This window comes from Antennarius striatus, chromosome 11, assembly GCF_040054535.1.
Source record: "Antennarius striatus isolate MH-2024 chromosome 11, ASM4005453v1, whole genome shotgun sequence".
In the NCBI taxonomy this organism is placed as follows: Eukaryota; Metazoa; Chordata; class Actinopteri; order Lophiiformes; family Antennariidae; genus Antennarius; species Antennarius striatus.
In genome coordinates this window covers 17,140,078-17,163,838 of record NC_090786.1, presented here as the reverse complement: position 1 = coordinate 17,163,838, position 23,761 = coordinate 17,140,078, and the positions used below count along the sequence as shown (strand labels likewise).

Genomic DNA, 23,761 nt, shown 5'->3' with positions numbered 1-23,761 from the left:
CCTGGTATACATTGGTTTACTGTATTTACGTTGGTTTGCTAGGAAGAATGCAGTCGATGGAAGTTTTTAAAGTAGGACTGAGAAACACAGTTGTCACACAGTTTCAGAGCAGTGCTATTTTACTCTTGGCACACATGTTGAGTCACTACGGAACAAATACAACAGAGGGAGGGCTCGTCCAGGAATCGAACACTGGACCTCTCGTTCCCGAAGTGAGAATCAAACCTCTAGACCAAGCCACAAAAACCTTGGAGAGAGAAACTTGTTCCTGTATCTTTAAAAGGTATATTTACATGAAATTAACCAAAATGTGCCATTCCTTTTTAGGGGTACAGTACGCGGTTAGATGAGTAGGTTTTGTTATGTTGAGTTGTTTAGGTGGTGTCAACAGACTTCACAACAGATTGGGGGCATTTTGTTTCACACATGCAAAACAATTTCAAAACACAGGGTTCAATGTGGTAATTTAAAGAAAGACCTCTTGTACCTGATGCGAGAATTACACACTCCTAAAAAATCAGACACGATGCGGTTTTATGTGTGGTAATCTCACAATTCAAATGGAATAAATAGGCAGTGAGCCGGGCTTGTCCAGAAAGTGAACCTGGGACCTCTCGCACCCATAGCGAGAATCATACCTCTAGTCTAGATCAACGAGCCACTAAAAGTACCCCACGAAAGATTTGCACTGAATTACTAAGTGAAAGAAATTCCATAAACTCGTGGATCATCTGGAATAGAAGTGCAGAACTGACCCTTTTATAGGGGCTGAGTTTCCTCAGTGAAACCCACGTTTTGATGTACAAGGACCTAGTCCCAATACTATAAATTTCCTCAAAACATTTTGGACCTTGCATAGTACAGACCGCAGCGCTCATAACTGATATCAAATGGCTTAATCTCAGAGAGTCAAGGGCTCATCCAGGATTTGAACCCAAGACCTCTCGCACCCTAAGTGAGAGTTATACTCCTAGACCAACGAGCCACAATTTGCCAGTCATAGAGCTGTTGTTTCTGAGTATATTATTGATATGTTTACCTTCAATGTCTATGTCATTGATGAAAGTCAAGTGATTGGCTGTTAGTAGGTGGCATGGTGGCGCCGCTCAGATAAGCGGTTCCGGGTTTAAGTCCCGCTGTGTGGGGAGTTTGCATGTTCTCCCCATGTCTGCGTGGGTTCTCTCCAGGTCCTCCCACCTCCAAAAACATGCACTATGTGTGGTTCTGTGGTGTACTGGCGTCACGCCCGGAGTTTCCCCCGCCTCACACCCTCAACCAGCTAGGATAGGCTCCAGCTTTCCATAACCCTCGACAGCGGATGAAGCGGTCATGACAATGGCTGGATAAAGTATAGCGAAATATCTAATTATTAAGAATTATTTTCATGTGCCATGTTTATGTTAGACTATACCAAACTTACACAGTTTACAAAACTGTTCAGAAGTTAGACAACAATGAATCATGAATCAATATAATCACATAAGTACATTATTGATAAAACAGAAAACTAATTTGCAAATTATCAAATAAGAAGATCGATTTGTTTAATGTTTAAAACTGAGTACAATGTTTGTAAATGAATAGTTGTAAATGTTGAAAGTATGGAGCAGTGACTCCTAGTACATAAGCAGTGCTGCATGGATGAAACAGATGAAACTTCGAACCGTCATTAGTAACTTGTGTTGTAATCAGACACATAGAGAAGAAAACCTTGAAACAACAAGTTGTGACATGTGTAATTTTTTTTCTTCTTCTCATCTCTGTGAAGTTTCATTTACGGAAAAACGGGAACAGAAAGTTGGCGCATCGACACGCAACCAGCGCGTCAAGTGAAGTGTGATGTTCAGACGCACCGCGGGAGGCTGAACCACCGCTGCAGGACGAGGAAGTCACCTGAGCCAACTTCAGCTGTCAGCTGACAGTCAGACGCGGACGCTCTTTACGCACTGGAACATGGCGAGAACTGCGGCCAACGGCAAGCTGAAAGTAAATTTCAATCAGAATGGACCGAAACCCGAGGATATGACTAAATGCACTCCCAACAACGGAGAGGTATGTCTGTCAGAGGATGGATTATTCTGTAGAAGTATTTGTTCACCAAATGATTGGAATGTACGTGCTTTAATGTTCCCGATTCAGGTGTTTCTATTTTTCTTTAAATGTGTTTCAATCGGAGCGCGTAATCCCAAACTACCTGTGTGACGTAAGCAGACTCGCTGTTTACCTGTTGCGAGCCATAAGTATGCAAAAAAGAAATGCTTCGTAAAAGCTTGTTTGTTTTGCTTTCGTGCGTAGTTTCCTCCTTGAAGAACAGTGTTAACTCAAACAGATGAACCCAGCGACCCCACCCTAAAACGTTCCCTTCATTCTGAAGCAGGGCTTCGGGCTTCAGGTTAGGTGAGGAGGGCGCTGTCACTGCGGAAATGTTCCGCGGAAATTCGATTATAACTCCAGATGCCAAGTGCGGAAATACTTGGAAGTCTTAAAGTAGGTGACAGATTATCAGGTGACATAACGTGTGTCCAAATATATTACGTGTAGAAGACTCACCAGACAGCAATATGGGCCAACATCCTCCTCTGGGACATTTCTGTGAGTCTGTCTAAAAATGACTGCAGTTAAACATCTAATACACATGATAATAAGAATAATAATAATCAGAAGAAGAATTGTTTCTTCAATAAAAACACGTTCATTTAGTTATTTATTGCAGTGTTGTAATAGTTATCTCTTTTACTCTGTCAGGTCACCTTCTTGTGACAGAACACGTTTTAGGTTGAGACTCAAGAGCAGAAAGAAGGTCGGGAGGAAGATTGTTGAGTCTGTGGAATCAAAAGTTGGTCAAGACCTGCTTGCTGGGGTCACTTTTGTTTTGATTTGGTGCTGCGAAGTAAAATTGCTTGAATTTAGATTCAAACATTTATATTTAAACTTTAAAATATCTGAGTTTATTGCTTTTAGAAAAATGTGAATTATTTTGAGTGCCTCGTCCTCATCAAGTACAAAGGTATCATTTGTGATGTTACTGTTGAAATTACGCTTTTAGGTAAAGAATTGCGCAGTGGAACATATCCCCTCATTCTTATTCACGTATAAAACAACAAAAATCATTGCATTTCTCTTAATTGGTGTTTTAACTAAAACCCTTTATTTGAATTCAAACCAAATTGTCTTGCCTTTAAATAAGACCATTCATTCTGGCTCTTACAGAAAACTGGCCCTCGGACCAATGTGCCCTCCAGGCAGCCCAGGCAGGAGTCCTTTGAACAGGCGCCCATGTATGTGGCTGTATTAACATACCTGGGTTTTGGCATTGTCACCCTGTTTGGCTACTTCAGAGATTTCCTCCGAGCCGTGGGCTTAGAGAAATGCCACCTTGCCCAGGAAAGACAGGAACAGAAGGTAGGTAAAATATGCAGTCAGCACAAACATGGGCTTATTACATGCACAGATATACCATCGACACGCATGCATGCAGGCCGTTAGAACATAGGAGCATTACCTAAGGCGTCCCCTCATTCTTTTCCTTCCTAATTATTTCAATTTTTGCTCTTAAGCATTCTCTCTGTTTTCTCTCTTCATGCTCCTCTGCACCATAATGTTGCCATGGGTGAGACAGAACACCACAGAGAACATTTGTTGAAGACCTAATTAAATCTCTTAGGAGTCACATTTCTTTGTTAGTGTGCTTTAGATTTTAGACAAGGCTTGAGCAGTACTGCATTAGAACCGTCATGATTTGATATCATGAATCCAAAACTCACTGTTAAGATTTGTTGTAGTGTTTTGTTTTTTTCTTCTGATGCTTACATTTAAAAAAAAAGAAGAGGCTAGGATGATATTATGTTGTTATCTTTGCGAGGCTGCATGTCCACAGGCAGACACAATAAAAAGTGTCTAGGAGGAATACCCACGCAGGTTGCTCCTCCTCCATAAAGGGAAGAGGAGGCTCGCTGTCTGTGTGCTCTGTGGCGATGATGGTTTCATTGGATCACAGATGGGTGTAATGAACAGAGAGGTCCAAATAATTTTGGTAAATAGGTTTGTCAGGGGACACCTGCATGGTGCATGTGGGCAACAGCATCAAACTGAATCATAAGTTGTACTGTAGGTAAAGCATGGAGCCTCATAAACATCACTTATAACCCAGTACAAGTATATTTTTATCACATTCTTGACATTCTTGGATTTATTTCTCACTTCTCATGTGTAATCAGAATTTGGGAAGTTGCTTTCACTGCTTGTATTGCTCCACGTCTCTGGGACATCCTGATACATTTTTCTGTCTGGTTACTTGATGTGTTTGTCTTTGTTTTCAGGCTTTTGTTCCACTTTATCAAGACTTTGAGAACTTTTATACACGAAATCTGTACATGAGGGTACGAGACAACTGGAACCGTCCCGTGTGCAGCCTGCCCGGACCTGTCTTTGACCTGATGGAGAGGGTTTCTGATGACTACAACTGGACATTCAGGTGCTGCAATCCAGTTGTGTAAAAACACATGGCAGTAGGCTCACCATCAAATATAGATTTCAAGACCTCAAATGTGTTCCAGGCTACAACGGAGCAGTGAGCACTTTCCAACATGCTCTTTTTTTCCTCTGGAGTTAGAAAGTGCACAGCAGAGAGTTTTAATGTGTCTTTTTTGTTACAGTACATCAAAAAGTAAATAAAAGACAAACATACTGCTTACAAAAGCAGTCACTCCCTTTTTTATTACCTTAAACTGATTGTTATTCAATGATATGTAATGTGAGGACATGAAGCTAATGCTTTATTCGTCTCTGTAAATATTTGTCGTCTGTGGTCTAGCCCAGAAACCATTCATTATGTTTTCACTGCACAATATCTACACGTCGAACAGGAATAATGCATTGTCATGATTTGTATTTTTTGCATTTCTGTGGCAGCGCACGTCCTCACGAGTGGGTAAGGCTTGTTTTCGGAGCGTATCTTGTCGACTATGCATTCTCCCTTCATTACTCATTACATTTTTGTGTAGTTTTCATCATCACATATCTCATATTTGGTTCTAACTGACTGCTAAACTGAAAGAGCTTGTATTCATGCAAATCCATTCTGGGGAGGGCGGGGGGGAGGATGAGGATTGGGGTTCTGTCATCTCCTGATGGCTCTTGTTGTAATAATTACTTGTCATGAACAGCACTCCGCTCATGATAAACAAGCTTATGATTAACAATTACTTTTACCTGGCTGTTGATTAGTCTCTACCTCACCAAGGAGGTTGTGTTTTGATTTGTTTGCTTGTTTGTTTGTACACAAGTAATACACTCTTTGATTGCTTAAGATTAGTTGTTACACTGCTTGCTTTTACTGTTAGACGAACAGTGAAATGATCTAACTCTAACCCTGCGTTACCGTGATTCAGCAGATGTATGTAACCGAGATACAAAGCTGCTCTTCACGACTTACTGCATGTTATGACAGATACATCATACATGTGATCATGCCTCTTCCTTTCCCTTTTTTTTTCTATTGAGAGTCAAACACACGTGTGCTGTGTTGTTTGGCCTTGGCAGAGGTATGCACCCTACTGAGTGTTGCTCTAGTTATAATCGCTAATAGCATAATGATTCATTGTTTAAGACTGTATGTGCGAGAACAAGGGATTCCTAATGATGTTTACATGCATGCAGGTTAACGGGAAGGACGATACACAATGTCATCAACATGGGCTCCTACAACTATCTGGGTTTTGCAGAGAATAATGCCGATTTCTTGAAAACTGTGGCAGACAAAACTCTCCAGTACGGGGTTGGAGTTTGCAGCACAAGACAGGAAATAGGTGAGTTTGTGGGCAGTGTGTGAACAAATGTGACACAAAAATATTCACTCTTCAAGCATTAAGTGGGTGCACCGGTGTCTCTTTTACTTGCACTAGAAGAACTTTACTTGCACTAGAAGAACTGTTCAGTATAACCCTGATTATACTGAACAGTTTCCTTATCAACCTGAAGTAAAAAGATTTCTAGTCCCCTTTCATCATATGCCATATGCCATTGTCTTTTTTTCATGAATTATACTGCCTTCATGTTTTATTATCTTTTAGTGGCAGCACTGTCATATGAATTATTCAATGTATGTTGAATTATGTACCTTTTGGGCATACGCGGAGATCATTACATACTGGTCCACACTGTAGAGTGAGATGATATTACAGTGGGATGTAATATTATGAAACACCCTGGACATTGGGCAGAATGTAAAAGGAATATATGTCATGGAAGCGCCAGAGCGTCAAGGATCAGAAAGTTGGATCTGTGGCTTCAGATGAATTTTAAATGTTTTTTTTATCCTCTGAACTTCAAGTCTTCTTCTGATGATGTTCAAGTGGCTGCATGTGCAAGACTGCTGGTTCTGGCATATCAATGACGCCACAATGAAATCTGACAGCTTTCCTTTAGCTGTGTGCTTATTGGTCAAAACCATAAACGTGGCATTCATTGAAGAGACATATTTGGTCGTAGTTCTTATTCTTGTCATCCGTTGCTGTCACCTGTGACACCTCTGTGTTGTACTAACAGAATGTGAGCTACCATAAAACATCAGAGCAGGATGAGTCTGCATGATAATAACAGATTCACGAGAATCGAACCAGATTAAAGGGTGTGTGGTCGTTAGATGCATGTATATCAAAGTACATGTAGAAGCGTCTCCTAAACACACACACACACACACACACACACACACACACACACACACACACACACACATCATCATCATCATCACACTCTGCATCATCCATTATTCATTCATGGGAATTATATGTTGATTTCTCTTTCTAAATGTGACTGCTTATCCCTGAATTTGCAATCAGAGCAGTTTAGGCAATAACAAGCAATTTTCCAACAGGCATCAATTTTTAAAGACTGAGGTACTGCTGTAGTCGCACTTAATTACATAATCTTATTCACATTTTCAAAATACATTTTTGTTATTGAATTTATCAGCAATCTAATTATTTTTTAAAAATATGATATCAAATACATTTTGACACATTCAGATGAGTTGAGATCAGAAGTTGCCAAGACTGACGATGCATTCTCCTACAAATGTGATGAAGGACATACAAGTGTGAAATTTAATCTCTGTTTTTATTGATATGAATGCAGATCCAAAGGCCACCGACTGCACGCCCTATGAATCAACAGCCGTGTCAAACATTTATGGATTTGTCTTAATGGATAGCTGACTGTTCCTTCCTCTCTTTCAATCATTAACGTAGAGTAAATTAGATAATGGCATTCAAATGGATGGAAAATAACCAGGAAATTCTAACTGCAGCTACCAAACCCACAGGAGTTGGTATTTCACCGTAATGTGTGGACTAATATAAGGTAATAAAGCTATTCCTGCACTTATCTGTTGACAGTCCAGTCAAAGCTGAGGATAGAAAAGATTAACTCCTCAAGGCTGGGTTTTTTCTTGTCTTGTTGTTAAGGCTTTGAAGAAATACTTGAGTCATGGGTTTGCAGTGAAATACATGGATTTTGGTTGGATCTTTGTTGTGACTTTTCAGCAATACTCTGCAACCTTTGCAATGTTTATAGACCTTTTGTTGCTATGAGCTTTGGAAGGAAGGTGAAGGTGGTAATTCAGAGGACAGGTGACTGAGCTTAATGGGATGCAAGAAGAGTTTAGGTATTGTTCAGCCAACTCGGGTGAATAAAATGAGTGAGGTTTAATGAGGAGCATGTCTCTCTGTGACTGCGAGAGTGTCTGGATCTAGAGCAGCGTTATCAGGCCAGTATATCAATATAAATTGAGGTATTTTTTGGAAACCATTGATAAATGCAACATTCTATTTGGAGTCAAGATGTCAATACAGTATGATCAAAAATTATGGACATGCCAGCAGGAGCTTTGAGTCAAATGGTTGAGGAAATGTGTGAATTGATCTGACTGGGCACAAGGCCTGATGAAAAGCAACATGTAGGAGTCACCAGAAAGACTGAACTGCTTAACAGTATTACAGATTTATGAAGTCAATATTTATTTTCCATTTCATCCTGAAACATTCAATCTGTCATTCAAATTCTTAAAAGGATTGCTTTAAATGTAACGTCTGTCAACCAGGCCAGCATTTTGTTAACATTAATGAAGTTATTCATTTCTATTGCTCAGTAAATATGTTAAGGAAATGTCTATTCATCGATCAACGCGTGCTATCTTTATAGTCTCAAAAGTATGAAAAGTGGTTTGTTGATGTACTGAATTGTTAAAGGACTCATTAGCAGGATGTAGTGTTTGTGTTTGAGTTGTGTTTGTGGAATAGATTTAATTCAGCAGTGTAATAACAAGTGTCTCTTTTAATCAGATTCTTTCTGTACTGCTTTAACTACTGCAGTAGCTTTGCATTAAGTGTAGAGTTTGATAAATGCAGTAATGTATAACAGAACCAGCAGGGACAAAATACTGTGAGCCTTTCTCTGCTTGGTGCTCACATTATAGTGGTAATGCTCTCTATATCAGGTGAACACAAGGGCAGCAGTGAGAGAACCCCAATCCAAAATCCCACTTTTATTGCACGAAATAGAAAACACCGTGTCAGGTGAAAGATTACAATCTGATCAATTTTCTAAGTGAATTCTGGCCTCAACCTCTCACACTGATTTATAACCTCTGTTCCAGTGTAGTGTGCAGTAGAAACGCATCAGACCGGGGGGGGAGGGGGGGTTAGGTTAGGTTATCCATATCACAAATACACCACATCTTGAATTTGGAGCCTTAGAGGAGCTGATACTGTGTGCCATCAAAATGTGTGATTAGAGGTTAGAAACGAGAAAAAAAACAACAAAAAAAACCTCAGGGACAAAAGGAGTATAAGATCAGCCAGCTCGATCAGGGATCTTGTCAGGTGAACTATTATCCAGTGATCTCTGTCTTGCAGGTAACCTAAGTATTCATGAAGACCTGGAGCTACTTGTGGCTGAATTCCTCGGAGTTGAGTCCTCCATGACTTATGGGATGGGTTTTGCTACCAACTCAATGAACATTCCAGCACTTGTTGGCAAGGTTTGTGTTTTTAAATGCTAAATAACACACACTCTAGGAAATCCTGCTGTACATGGGTGTCATTTTCATAGTGCAACAGACATTAATCGTAGCAACCCTGGCCTTTGTTGCATATGGCCTAAATTAATGAGTAACAGTCAACTAAACTTAGTTGCCAACACATTCTGACCATCTCCTATTAATTAAGATCATAATTAAACATAACGGCAGTGAGGAGGAGGAGGCCCTGGGCATAGCGTCTTATCAGATGATTAGACAAGGACAGGCAGGTTTTGTTAAGAGCGCTGCTCTAGGGTGTGATTACCCACATCCTGTCCTGTCAGCTCACTCAGACAGTCACAGAGCAACCCACAGCATGAATATATGTGATAGGGCTGGACAGGAGAAAGAGAAGGCTTGCGGCTTCAGTGAGGACAGGGCCGTTTATGCGGGCCAGGAGGTGCAGGAGCCCCTTAGACTTTGGCTCCCACAGTGACCCTTCAGGCCTTGAGGTCAACCCACTCTGCTAACTCTATCCTGCAGGGACAGGCTGCACCAGAACAGGCCTACCTCTGCAAGCAGAGCTTCATTGGAGTGACAGCGACTGGTAGTCCAGGGACCAAACCGAGGGTATCTGTCACTGAGATGGTGTCAACATACCCTCTCTGCAAGGACTCGTTCTAGCCAGTACACTCTTATATGCTAATGTATTGGAGAGAAGTTTGAGGAATGGCCAAATTCATTTGCATACTCATCTGTGAGGAATAGGAAGTACCAGACATAAATAAAGTTGTGACGTGTATGTTGGTCAAAATTCCATCAGACATAAAGGAAGTGATAAATTACTTGAAGTTCTTGCAGCTACTGGCACAAACCAACGCCCTTGATGGAGAGGATTATGATTGAGGCGTGGATGGAGGTGGGGCAAGACAAGCTGACCGACATGTAATTGGTTTGTTTGTCCTCCAAGGACACGGTCCTAGGAAATCTGTTAAAATATAAAAACAATACAAACGTCATTGTAGAAAATGAATCCATACAGTTGGGTACCACATGCTGAAATGATTTCATCCATCAGGTTTCACTGATGATGATTTATTGATGTAAAGCTATTGAAGTACTTTGTTACCCTGGTGTAGACCTCTTCATCCAACACACCATCATAGTCATCTCTGAAAGGGTGTCCAAAAATGAAATTTCCAATAAATGGACTGTAATATGTAATCTGTCATTGGTTTTAATGCTGATGATTATTTCATTTACTAAGTGAAAGAAGATGTGTTACGCTGCGATGAAGGAAATTTAAATGAAATCTGTTCTCCCTGGTGATTTCCAGGGTTGTTTGATCCTGAGCGATGAGCTCAATCACACGTCTCTCATCCTGGGAGCGAGACTGTCGGGAGCAACCATCCGGGTGTTCAAACACAACAGTAAGTCTAGCAGCTCATGTGGCAGTTATAGCTGGATTACAACACACAGCCTTGTTTAATCTGGAAGCAATGAGGTCTGTGCTGTTTCAGTTTTCCATTTTTGGTGCTTAAAGTTCGTTGTTCCTGTCAATCAAAAATCATTGATTGCTCTGTGGTGTGTTTGCTTTGCAACCACTGCTAAATTATTAAATGATTGCTTATATAGCTCAGCCAAAAAATGCTGTACGGGGGGTGCTCTTGTCATCCAACAACTGTCCAGATTTCCTTGGACACAGATCTTTTTTTTTTTTTCTTAAATATTTGAATGTAGGCAATTTTCATGTCAATTTGCTCACATTCATCGATAATACTGGATTTTCTTTCATCCACATCAGCACAAATTGAGTTTTTCCTGTCGTAGGGGGATCTGTGTCCTTCAACACAAGTTTTCTAGTTCTTGTAATCATTCCAAACTGTTGTTGCTTTGAGAAACATGTTCGTTTTTGCGCGGCACAGGATTTGCCCTTGGAAAAACCTACTTAACATTCTATGTTTAGAGCAGCAAATAAAAACGCTTTAATGAGATGGACTCAGTTTACAGTCACAACTGTGTTTTATCCATCGGCAGCAGAGCAGCAGTTTATTGGTATGAAAATGTCATCTGACTTAAACTGTTTGTTCTCTATTATGTTGTGAAATTACAAACTGCCAATACATGACAAAGGAGAAAGATAAATGCAACATTCCCTTTGTGTGCACTGGACACACCTAGCGCTCTATCAGGAGATGGGACACCAGTCCTCTGGCAAAAAAATGTGTTCTGACAGGTACAACCAGAGTCAGTTATGGGAGCTCCAAGCTGATCCCACAGGTCTGTCTGAAGGCAAAGCCTCCCCAGGCATTTGTGGCCCCCAGCACTGGATACACTCTTTTATCAGTATGAGGCCAGTAGTCATGAAGAAGGTCACGTCAGTCATCTTAGCCATAACAGCAGATGAACACAACGTTGTTAATTTCGTTGCATTTCGTTGGTGTAGCCTTGGCTTGGGAAGTAGGGGGTGACAGGTTCTATTCCAGTGTTGACCACAGTATGGAGTGTCAACTGGAAGCTGGAGAGGTGTTAGTTCACCTCCAGCGCACTGCAGATGTGCGCCCCTCCCAAGGCGTTGCCACATGTCTGCCCATCACACAACCTTCTCCATTTGTTGCACGTCTATGGATCCTTTGTGTGCGTGTGCCTGTGTGTAATGCATATATAGAATGAAGAAAGAATTGGTATCTGACATCTTTGTTTTGTGAACCTTTAGCAGACACTGAATTCTTCTGGGAGATCAGAATAACTGGTTTGTCCAGTCTGGCGTTATTTTTTCAGAATACTTCACATAGTCACAGTCAGTGTGGCGCGGTGGGGAGCACTGCCGTCTCACAACAAGAAAGTTCCAGGTTTGATTCCTTCTTGTGTGGAGTCTGCATGTCTGTGTGGGTTCTCTGCAGGTTCTCCGGCTTCCTCCCACCTCACATGCAACTGAGGTGAATTGGTCACACCATATTGTCTGTAGGTGTGTGTGTGTGTGTGTGTGAGTGATGTCTGTCTTTCGTGTGGTCCCGTAATACGCTGGCGATGCATCCGGGGTGTACCCCTGCCTCTCGGCTGTAGTCAGCTGAGATGCTGCAACACCCGTGAACCACAAGACAGAAAAGAGGCTGGAGAGGATTACAGTCATCTCATCTTCAAGAAGATGGATGGATGGGTGGATGGATGGATATAGCTTTTTGTATTCCTTCAGATAACATTTATTTGTACAACCAAAGGGTGAGAAGATAAAGCAGTGTGAATATTCACCATTGTAGGTCTGTAGCTCTGTTGCAGAGGCAAACAGGACCTTCCTCCTCCTGATATTTCTGATATTTCATACCAGACTTTGGCTTGTCCTAAGTCACCACTTCATGTCCACGCACACAGCAGGGGATTGCTTCTTCACTGCCTGATTCCGTCCGTATCCTCACTGCTAACTTTACATGTGGTCTGCTCTAAGTTAATTTATCAGAAGTGCACCCAATGCCTCTAAGTAAACCTGTGTTTGTGACATTATTTAGGGTATTTACATCATTAACAGATAGAGGAGAGGAGAGCATTCCTCATCCATCACAGCTATCCAATACTGCCATCTGCTGGTGAGCACTGGACGATTGCTGCTACTAACCACTGCCAGCTGAGAAGTAAAGAAGTTATTGGGATTATTTTACTGACACTAAAATTGTAATCAAAGTTTTAAAACAACCAGTCATGCAGAGTGAGCTGTGGAGGTGTTTTACATATCCACGTGCAGCTTAGTCAGTAATGGTCAGAAGGATTTCTTCTGTGTAGTAGGTTCCGTCAGGGAGATTAAGGTGTTTCTTGAAGATGAAGTAGTGCTTTGTGTTTTCTGGGAACGGCTCTGCCCCATAGAGATTATTACTCTATTTTGTGCTTGGAGTTGGTGCGTCATAATTTCAGTATTTCATCACATTATCCGAGTTAAGAATTTATTTAGAGATTTCGTTTCACTTCAAGGATTAGTTCTTACTGATGTTGCTGATGTGCTGCTACAATGACCCAGCCTCAGATCCTCAGCCAGGATCTGTTGGCTGCTGCAGAGTCCCAGCTCAGGACAAAAGTTGACCGGGCATATGCAGTTAAAAGCCACACACACACACACACACACACACACACACACTGAAGCTCCCATCCAGAGAATCTGAGGTACACAGAATTAGTAACAGCTTGTTATTACTTTTTCTGATCATTTAAATCAAAAATATTCTGAAGAATAAATATTTACGGCCTGCAGTGCTTATTTGTTTTATTATTTATTTTAATTTTTTGTTTCTTGGCTTCTTCCTTTCATGTTTAATCTGCTTCTAATTGTGCACAATTCTTTTCAACTCTGTTTTGAAGACTGCTATATAAATAAAGTTTAACATAATTAAAATTACTATTGGAATATTTATGCACGTCTATTTCTTTGTACTTTGTTCTTCTTGTGCTCTTGCCTTGATAAGGTTTTAATTTAGATTAAGTTGTGGAGTTTTTTTGTCAGACATGCAGAGTCTGGAGAAGATGCTAAGAGAAGCGGTTAGCTCGGGGCAGCCTCGGACCCACAGGCCATGGAAGAAAATCCTCATCATGGTAGAAGGCATCTACAGGTCAGCTGTCATTGTACATCACACACAGACACTCATTAGCGCAGCGTAGGCACATGTATCTCAGGTTGTATAGGCCCCTGTTTGAGCATCCAGGAGGTCAGTCTCTACAATCTTTCATTTGTAACCCAAAGAGAGCTTCCAGCCTGTTTTTAGTCGTTTCTGTAACAGTGTCTTTGTGCATATGTGTGTGTGTGTGTGTGTGTGTGTGTGTGTGTGTGTGTGTGTGTGTGTGTGTGTGTGTGTGTGTGTGTGTGTGTGCGCTCACGTGTTTGTGGTTGGGTAGCGTTTGATTACTGGAAAAAGGAGAAAGGTATTGTGTGTCTCTCCCAGCAGTGAGCTATTCGAGTCTCAGTGACCCCGTCCATCTGCTCATTAGCTCCAAATCAAGGCCAAATGGAGCCACAGAGATTGACTTGGCTACACACCCAGCTCCAACTGTTTATCGTGGCTATTTTCATTTCTCCTTTCTCCCTCTGTCTGCCAGTCTTACCCTCCTTCTCAGTCCATTATAATTAAACCATGCCATTTTGATTTTAGTCAGCATGTTATTTTTTCAGTTAGCTGTTTGACGGCAGGTCTGTCGACAAACAAAGAGCAATACCAGAGTATCACCACCTGTTGGTATTAATTATCTATAAGTTCCTTATCAATGTTGGTAATTTGAAAGACAGCTTAATTACACATCACTGGACTGCTTTTATTGCTACCCTGTAACATAAAGAGCGAGTAAAGAGGACTGAGACATCCGTAATGGTCCTTCTGAAACACTGCCTTATGGTAATCAGGCTGCAGACGTTGTCAGCCTCAGCTGATAGGAGGTCCGGGATTGCTCTATTCCCCAGCCGCACACTCACTCATGCCTTTGCAGCCTTAAAAGGCTCATATTGGGGGGGGTGGTAAAGAGAAAGAGGCCGGCAAAAAGATTCTTGGAAGACTGGGGTGTGGACATTATGTAATACTCATTTACAGATGCGCATATGCTCTGCAGTGGATAAAGTGAGGTTGGGGTCAGACTCTTTTCCGTTTGATCTGCAAGAGTTTGGTTTGTAATTGATTAAATGTGTGTGTCCTTATTGTAAGTGTATTCTTTGTGTGATTCTTTGTTATTAGCATGGAGGGCTCTGTGGTGCGACTTCCTGAGATCATCGCTCTGAAGAAGAAGTACAAAGCGTATCTTTACCTGGACGAAGCCCACAGCATCGGAGCCGTGGGGCCGACAGGGAGGGGTGTGACCGAACTGTTTGACCTGAACCCAGCTGATGTGGACGTGATGATGGGCACCTTCACCAAGAGTTTTGGGGCAGCTGGAGGATATATCGCAGGGAAAAAGGTTTCTGTGGATTTTATATAATATTCATATATACCTGTGTGTATTTCCCTGGGAAACAGGTAGGCCTCATCCGAGCACTGTCAGTCATGGCTTTCTGCCTTTTTTAGATAGCGTCTTAACTGATGTTTCATCAGGGCAATTCAGAGGTGATTATTTTATTTTGGTTGGTTTTGGAGCAAAATTCAAAAGCTACTGAATATATGACGAAATGGAGCAATATGAAGTCAGTGGAGCTACAATTCAAGCTTGGCAAGACAAACGTGTACAGACACAGCAAGGAAGACAAAAGCGAAGAAACTATCAGGTCTTGATCAGCACTGAGTTCATCATGACCGACATACCATATCTGTTTCACTAGGTATATGCGGTATACATTAGCCTTTCGACTGCTTCCTAGAGAGGATCTCAAGTACTCCAAATTTTTCCACAAAACTTTCTGCACACAGTGATTGGAGCCGGTGATCCTCTAATGCTATGTGTAGGAGGAATTGTGAACTTCAAGAACTTTGGTCTTTATCCAAGTAGAGGCGTCCATTGCAGTAGTGCCTGAGTATTTTACACGTTTTGCAAGTTAACAGTCACATAGAAGTGGAAGAGTAATGGTGACATCAGGATATGAACAAATTAATTTCATAATAAGAGGTACAGACAATGAAAAGGCATAATATTTTTAGCTTTAATTGATAAAAAGGAATTATAGCTGCTGAGGTTTCATCCTAGAAGGAGATTTCTGGGGTAGTTCTAGGATGAAGGACAATTACTTTCTTGGACAATCCAGAATTACGGGAAGCAGTAACCCTTCCTGTCGTAGCATAATGGATAAAAGACAAGATAATATATATATTTTACCTATATTTTTAAGCCAAAACAACAGAGTAGTTACGTGTATTAAAAACACTATTTTTGAATTCTAGCCTGATCTCGTCATCACTATTTCAACTTCCCTCCATATCACAGCTACATAAGCTCTCCTATAAAAGGCTGATCTTGTAAAAGCTGCACTCGACCTGTTGATTATCCGTCAGGTAGAGACTAGTTTGTTGCTACAGTATGTAAAGCTAAGCTTTGTGAATCAAAACAGCATCACCTTAAATTTCAAAACTTGTTCAATGAAACTATTCCAATTGGGCTTAGTTAAGTATAAGAAAATACATGAGATGATGTTATGAATGTTTCTTATATATGCATCAACAATACTGTAAGTCATCTGGATCCAAAGCAAGTGTGCCCAAATGAGCGCACCATGAATGGGTGTGTGTGTTTGTGTGTTCAGGGCCTGTACACACATATATACATGATTCATTCCACTAACTAGAGTGTGCCACTAATTTCCCATTCGGGGAATAAATCAGTATATATATATATTTTTTTCTAAAATTCAAATACTATTTTTGGTTCTTGCAGATGAATGAGTCAATCATACACTCCATCACACCCTCGTAGCTCTCATGTGCCCAACAAATGTTCAGCAGGCCGTGACTCTGGGCCTTTGTAATTCCTTTTTACTTCATTAAAATGTACACTTTAGTACATAACCACACCGCTTTTGTAGGAGTTGATTAGAAAGCAGCAGAGGAAATGTCCATGTTGCTTGAATTAGGTATTCGGAGAGGGATCCTTCCTGCCGCTGCCTCATGTTGGCTCAGCCCTGCACAGCCATAATAAGAAGTTAACCCTGGCAGAGGGCCAGCCTCTTCTTGTGGCAGGCGTCGGAACTGCGCTCCAGATTTAACAAGATGACTTTTAACAAGCATGATGATGTTTGATGTATGAACACTCTGCCTTGTTTGACAGCTGTTTGTAGTAAACTCCTGAAAGAAACAGGCAAGGAAAGAGAGAGAAAGCCCTTAGATTTGGTGCATTTGTTGTTGTGGTGAAATCCCCCAAATCCTTCATTAAGTGGATTAGGGTCAACTGATAAAAGACCTTGCAGATGTGTTCTGGAAAACATTCATGTTGTAGCTATTTTATGAGAGCACCAAAAATAAATGCCCTGACAAATACACCCCAAGCCTCCTGATTCACTTCAGCATGAAGGGGGCATTATTTATTATTTATGCTGGAGACCTTGACAGAAATTAGTGTAAATACATACGTCTTTCTGGCACCAAGCCTGCTCTCTGGCACTGTGGATGTATATCAGCGAATCAATGTTGTGGCCACCTTGTGGCTGAGGAAACACCTAAAGCTGTCAGTCCACACCACAGATGTGAGATGGATTTCAGACATGTTCTTTTAACTGGTTTATCTTGGTTGCACTAAAATCCTGCGGGGCCCTAAAATGGTGAAAATCCTCCACCTTAAACAAAAACAGATGCCATGTTCTTATCCTGCGTTTTAGCATTTCCCTTAAAATCCCTTTCTCTCATGTGCGTGAGGAAGCCGCAGCCACCGCCCTAAAGGGACAGATGGCTGTGAGTGGGGTTGGCGGCCAGACGGCATCTCCGGCTTCCGTGTCATCACCCTGCACCCACTGGCCACCACATAGCCACCGAGCAGCAACCCATCACCACTTACACATCCACGGTCTGGAGACTCATGATTGAATCAGTTTCCTGTAATCCTGCTGTTCTTCTGCAAACACGAGCCAAATTGAACTCCTGCTGACATGGGCACGACAGTCCTCATTCTGGCACATTTTGATGTTGGTTCTCCCTCAAATTATCTCTGCGGCGCTCTCACCAGACAGCAAAAATGGATCCAGACCTGCTTGACAGTCAATGCCCAGGTGGCTGTGTTGACAAAGAAATTAATCGATGTGTTATCATTGTTTCTCTCATATTGACGGATTTTGAGTTTGCTCCAGAGGTGCTAAATTAAAAATGCAGGACCGCATCTCATCTCTTTCAGTTCTTGTAAACATGACAGATTTTAAGGAAATAAAAATGGTTGCTAAACGTAGCGTGTTTCTGCATCCCCAATGACTGTTTTTTTTTGCCACATACATTGCAGGAGCTGGTGGACTACCTGCGGATCCATTCTCACAGCGCAGTATACGCCTCTGCAATGTCCCCTCCTGTCACAGAGCAGATTATACGTGCAATGAAGTGCATCATGGGAAAAGATGGGAGTACAGAGGGTGAGTGCCTGAGCACAGTGCGGCTCCTTCCAGTGAATGTCGCCCTCAATCTCAGTCTTATTATCCGAACACATCTGCATCTTACACGGACAAATATTATGTCTGGCTTATAAAAATCTTAACACCGTTTATATAATTCCTATGGAAACAATAGCAAACCAAACCAAGAGGGCAAGACCAATGTTAACATTAGGAGTAAGTCCAGACCTGCAGGGAAAGACAAACAGCTGCTCGGTCTGAAAATGTGGTAGCAATTAAAGGGGTCTGTGGTGGTGGAGAGAAGCAGGAGGACGTGCAGTCCAGAGCACACGTGACCTTAACATGGAGGAAATCATTTTCATATGTGTGTTGTGAGGAATGCTATACCTCTGAAAGGTTTCTGCTCTAATGGCATCTGACACAAGGGGCAGGGAAGTAGTCATTACCAAACCAGTTGCAATGCTGCCGGAGCAATTCTTCTTGAGTTATTGGAGTTGTAGCGCTCCATCTGTAGTGGCAATAGAAGAGTTAGTTAGAAGTTGGGACAGGCATTGCTGGCGGTAATGGTGGTACAGTAAGTAGAAGACTCACATAAAAAAGGCAAAAATAATAACATTTCGTCTTGTATGGCACACAAGGACACACACCTCTGCTGTAGATAGCTCTAGCAGGTTAATCAAGGTCTTTGAGCCTGGAGTCTGATCGTTGAGGTGAATTGCAGTTTCACGCAGCGATGAGTGAGTTTCCCATCAGATTCTGAAACAGACATGCTTTGCTTCTGACGTAGATCAGAGTAAATGCTTTTGTAGAGTAATCAGTTTTGAACTGCATAGAAATTGAAGCAATGCTGCAAACAGGAGTAAGATCAGCTCTAGCATCTGTCACAACACCATAAAAGCCCACAGTGACAAGTCATGTCACAAACTCTTCACACGTACGCCAAAGAAGATTTCATACCCCTTTCTCTCAGTTTTCTTCTGGTCTTCTCATCTTAGTCATGCATATTGAATATCTCAAACTGGTTGCAGCTCTGATATAGGAAAAAAAAAAACATCTACACATTCCCATTTACCCATTTTATCCCAGGGATTGGCAGCACGTTTTCTGACTTCTAAGTCCTCAATCACAGTGGAGAGGAACAATTTACAAAATGGGTTTCGCGCATTTTGGCAGATGTCCGAATGTTTTTTTCCCTTGATTTTCTTTCTTACTTCCCCTCTCTCTTTTTATTTCTTTCTTTCTCTCTCTCTCCCTCTCCCTCTCTCTCTCTCTCTCTCCCTCTCTCCCTCTCTCTCCCTCTCCCTCCCTCTCTCTCTCTCTCTCTCTCTCTCTCTCTACTTCTCTATCTCTACCTCTCTATCTTCCTCTCTCACTCTCTCCCTCTGCTGAGATAAGAGGATTTAAAGTGCTCTCTTATATCCCATGAAAGATCTGCCAATCTGTTCCCAGGTACTCAGAGGGAAACAGAGCTGTTTTCCAAGTCCGGTTCATGCCAAACTCTGCTGCAGCCTCGGAGCACCAGGCTCCCCAGTGATTCACATTTGAAAACAGAATGGGTTAGCAGTGCAGGTTCCTCTGAGGCCTTTGATTTGTTTTGTGAAGTATACGTGATTCTTGTGAATTTTTGCACAGAATCCATCATATTCAATTTGCAAGCCTTTCTTTTGTCAACATGGAAGCATGTAAGCCAAAGCTTAACCACATGCTGCTGCAGCTGTGTTGTTAACACTTTCAAAAGGGTGACTAGAATGGCCCAGATGGAGGTGTAGAGCTTGATTTGTGATGATACTGCAGAGAGCTTGCACTGCATCAGCTACTGCTGGCAGGTGACATTCGTCACTATGGGGTACGGTGGAACATCGAGTACTAAATCTGATGAGTTGATGTTTTACCCACGTCTCACATCTGAGGGTTGTTTGTTTGACTTGTAGGTATTAGACGAGTCAGACAGCTGGCAGAGAACACCAGATACTTCAGGGCAAGGCTTAAAGAGATGGGCTTCATCATCTATGGCAACAATGACTCACCTGTGGTTCCAATCCTGCTCTACATGCCCGGGAAAGTGGTGTAAGTACACACTTTCACTGGAAGGATGGATGGATGGATGGATGGATGGATGGATGGATGGATGGATGGATGGATGGAGCATCTTGTAGATGAATGAATAATAATGAAATCATTATTATAATAACACATAAGCAGTAAATCAGATCAGATACAAAAAATAAATCAATAAAATTAGATTGCTCAGGTCAGCTCTCAGGGTGGACATCTTTCACCACCTAGTAGGAAACACTAGGATCATTTGTGAAGCTATGGTAAAATCTCCTACAAACCTGAAGCCAGTCCAGTTGACTCCGTTGGATGTTGTCACTATTATTGATACCATAAGAAGCTGGTGTTAAAAGCTCCACTGTAGTAGCTTCAGTTTTGTGTTAACTTGTTGTCTGGTACTGCTCTGCATTCAGTTGTATGGAACTGGTGCAAATACCTGGTAATTCAAATATTCTTACAGTTATTGTGAGGTTGTTTTGACATGTTGTTTGTTTTTATTTTTGATATCCAGAAAATTTTGATTTTGAATTTGCTGACAGGAACAATATTTCTTTATGCAACACAAAATAGATAAAACTTGTAAAGCAACTAAAATACTCACTTTAGGTGGGATTTCTTACTCCCTGCAGTTATTTCGGAAAAACTTGATGTTGTCTCCGGTTTTTATTGTTGATCAGGGCTTTCGCTCGAGAGATGCTGCGGAGAAAAATTGGTGTAGTGGTTGTTGGCTTTCCAGCAACGCCAATTACCGAAGCCCGAGCTCGCTTCTGTCTGTCTGCAGGACATACGAGGGCGATGCTGAACCAGGTACACAGCAACACACAGCCATTACCTCTGCTGCTTCACACGCTGTTCCTCATGAGTCACACATATTCTGAACCTGTTTGTTTGTCCTCAGGTGCTGCACCACCTGAACGAGGTGGGAGACGCTCTCTGCCTGAAGTTCTCGCGACAGAAGTTTTCCTCTCGGCCAGACCTTTTCGATGAGACAGACTTCGAGCTGCACAGCTGATACAACTCTCAACATCTTCCTTTCAGTGTCAAACTTGAGTTCAAGCAGCAGAAGAATGCCAACTGCTTGGCAGGTGATACTGTACTTTTGATATGTTTGTACAGCACATTTATCTGTGTTTATTACGCTAACTTTGAAATATTGGATGCTTTTGTTTGTAAATAGAAAAATAAAATGATTCCAAAATAATCTATTGAATCAATGTAAAGCTTGAGTTTTACTCTGAACAAAACCCTCTTCAGTTGTTTAAGCTCGGTTGAGGTGTGTGAAAGGGATCAGGATGTTTTACTGAACAAAACTGAAAGCAAAAAATATATTTTTTTGTCCGTTTCTGAATCTACTAATTAACCACAGTGATTTTTCAAAGAAAAGTTGAAAAGTTCTACAAATATCTTTTAACTTAATGTCAGCTTCTAAAAATGCTGATAGTATGTTTTTATGTAAAAGAGTGTTGAAGCTCCATTTGAGCGCAAAATGATTCATCCTCCATTATATATGGAGTCTCTTTGCTAAATCTAATATTTATCAGTTGTCTGCAAGAACAAAATCAGACACAAAGATTTTTACAAATTTGAACTTTTTCCACATTCAAGACAAAAAGATTGCTGACTACTTCGGTCTGGATATTATTGAACACCTTGAATAATTTTGCTACCAATGATATAAATAATGGAAATTAGATAAATAGATAGATACTTTAATAATCCCGGAGGAAATTGCACATATCCACTGATTTGTTCTTTTAAGTGTTCCCATTTACTCTGTATCTTTGTTGCTGAATTTATTGGTCCTCAGGTTTTTATTTTATTGAATTTTTTATATCCAAAATATGTTGCTCATGAACACTTCCTGTGTGTGTTTCGGAGGGAAAAACTCGGTTGATTCTCCAAATGGCAGATTTCCCTTCATCCCGGGCTTTTCCCTTTTGGAGCTGTCACGTCTTGACATATGATTATTTACACTGTTTATGGCTTAGCTGATTGAGCTAAACATTACTCAGTCGTGTTCAGTGTGTTCCAAAGGGAACTTTTAATTATATTTAATGATATAAATGTTTTGAGTACAACATCTCCTTCATCTCCAAAGTAAATGATAATCTTCCTATAGGTATTACATCACGCTGCATTATGTCTTTGATATGCAGTTAAATAAAAAATTTTAAAAAGGTGTTTGGGCTTGTTTTGTGGTGAAGCTGCTCATAGTCACCAAGTCATAACAGCATAATTGTTGATGTATTAAAGACCCGATGGGCTCTTTCACACACAGACTGCGTAAGAGCTGTGAAGGTAAGCATGCAAAGTATGCAGCACCTGAGCCAACAGAAATCTAACCTAGCAATTAGAGCTGAACTCTAAATTCTCGTGGTATGGGGTAATCATTTGATTAACACAAGAGGGATTATAGATGGATGATGATGAATGTGTTTTCACAATGTGCCGGAGTGGGTCTCGTCGACACTTGTTTGGCCTCTGCTCAAGCGTGTTTGTGTATTTTCCTTCCCCATAAACAACATAATGACAACATATGACTAAATGGAATTAAATTATAAAAATGCAGTCTATGTGGAAGGCATACAAGGTTCACCACAAACACAGATGTTAGAGGTAAAGGGTTGAAAACGTTATGATTGACTGTATGGATATTTGTGTATCTGAACAACTTTTGTATGAAAGCATAAAAAAGCAGATGTCTGCCAGTCTGAAATGCTGTTTTCTTTATCAATTAAAAATTTATGATTAATATTTACAGTTGCTGCGGCAACAGCCATCACATTGTGGGTATCGATAATGCAAAAACACATTTTGTCCTTCATGGTGAAAACATTGAACCCAACATGTGCACACATCTCGATCCACTCAAGGTTTGTCCTTTATCCATTATCCGAAATGGACTGTGAAGAATCGCATTGAAATCTGCTCTGAAATCTGGATGATTCTGATAATTTGCTCAGTCCACTAGGTTTTGGACTGGGGACCAAAAGTCACCAGTTTGACAAGGTGGGCCAAAACTCTTGGAGTGTGAGCTGCAGGATGGAGGTGTCAGCTCACCTCCTGAGCACTGCCGAGGTGCCAACCCCCTCCCCAAACACACACACACACACCTACACACACACAAACACACACACACACACACACAAGCTGCTCATTCGGGGCCCACCTCAAAGTCGCTGTTAGTCACCCTGCCTCCCAATGTATCAATTTGCATGCTTACAGGTCACAGGTGTGTGTGTGTGTGTGTGTGTGTGTGTGTGTGTGTGTGTGTGTGTGTGTGTGTGTGTGTGTGTGTGTGTGTGTGTGTGTGTGTGTGTGTGTGTGTGTGTGTGTGTGTGTGTGCGTGCGTGTGTGTGCGGTGTACTGTATGTGTTTATTTCAGGGGCCTGTACACACATATATACGCATATATATAGTTAAGAGTGTAAAGCTAATTTCGTTTGACAACAACACTGAAATTCATTGTTTCAATAAAGTAGACAATGATGTCACTCGTGTTAAGAAGAAAATACATGAGGTTCACTACAAACACAATTTAGCAAAGGTAAAATTTTGTTTTCCCTTGCTAAATTTTGTTTGGCAAGGTAAAACCAAATTTGATCTTTTGGCCTCAAGGCCCACCATATGTTGTTCTTCAATATAATAATCTGGCTTCTGTAACCAGGAACTATAAAATCAGTTTTACATGTGTGATGTAATAATTT

The 23,761-nt window shown here is 41.2% G+C and overlaps 1 protein-coding gene across 4 annotated transcripts; it reads left to right on the top strand.

Moving 5' to 3' along the window:
* The first annotated feature begins 1,846 nt into the window (after positions 1-1,846).
* Positions 1,847-22,233, top strand: sptlc3 (serine palmitoyltransferase, long chain base subunit 3). 4 transcript variants are annotated; one of them, XM_068327013.1, is made up of 13 exons: positions 1,847-2,052; positions 3,211-3,402; positions 4,320-4,474; positions 5,659-5,807; positions 8,913-9,037; positions 9,560-9,646; positions 10,353-10,446; positions 13,506-13,611; positions 14,722-14,941; positions 17,894-18,020; positions 19,931-20,066; positions 20,732-20,861; positions 20,953-22,233. In XM_068327013.1, the coding sequence occupies exons 1-13, from the start codon at positions 1,954-1,956 to the stop codon at positions 21,064-21,066; spliced, it is 1,734 nt and encodes a 577-aa protein (XP_068183114.1). In that variant the 5' UTR covers positions 1,847-1,953; the 3' UTR covers positions 21,067-22,233. The 4 variants fall into 4 exon arrangements, with proteins under 4 accessions (XP_068183114.1, XP_068183115.1, XP_068183118.1 ...); XM_068327014.1 differs by lacking the exon at positions 9,560-9,646 and having other exon boundaries at positions 1,868-2,052; XM_068327017.1 differs by lacking the exons at positions 1,847-2,052; positions 3,211-3,402 and having other exon boundaries at positions 4,324-4,487.
* The last annotated feature ends 1,528 nt before the right edge of the window (positions 22,234-23,761 follow it).

Coding starts and splice junctions, on each gene's coding strand:
- sptlc3 (XM_068327013.1), top strand. CDS start 1,954: ATGGCGAGAACTGCGGCCAACGGCAAGCTGAAAGTAAATTTCAATCAG. Junction 2,053..3,210: donor GCACTCCCAACAACGGAGAG/GTATGTCTGTCA, acceptor TGGCTCTTACAG/AAAACTGGCCCTCGGACCAA. Junction 9,647..10,352: donor GTCCAGGGACCAAACCGAGG/GTATCTGTCACT, acceptor GGTGATTTCCAG/GGTTGTTTGATCCTGAGCGA.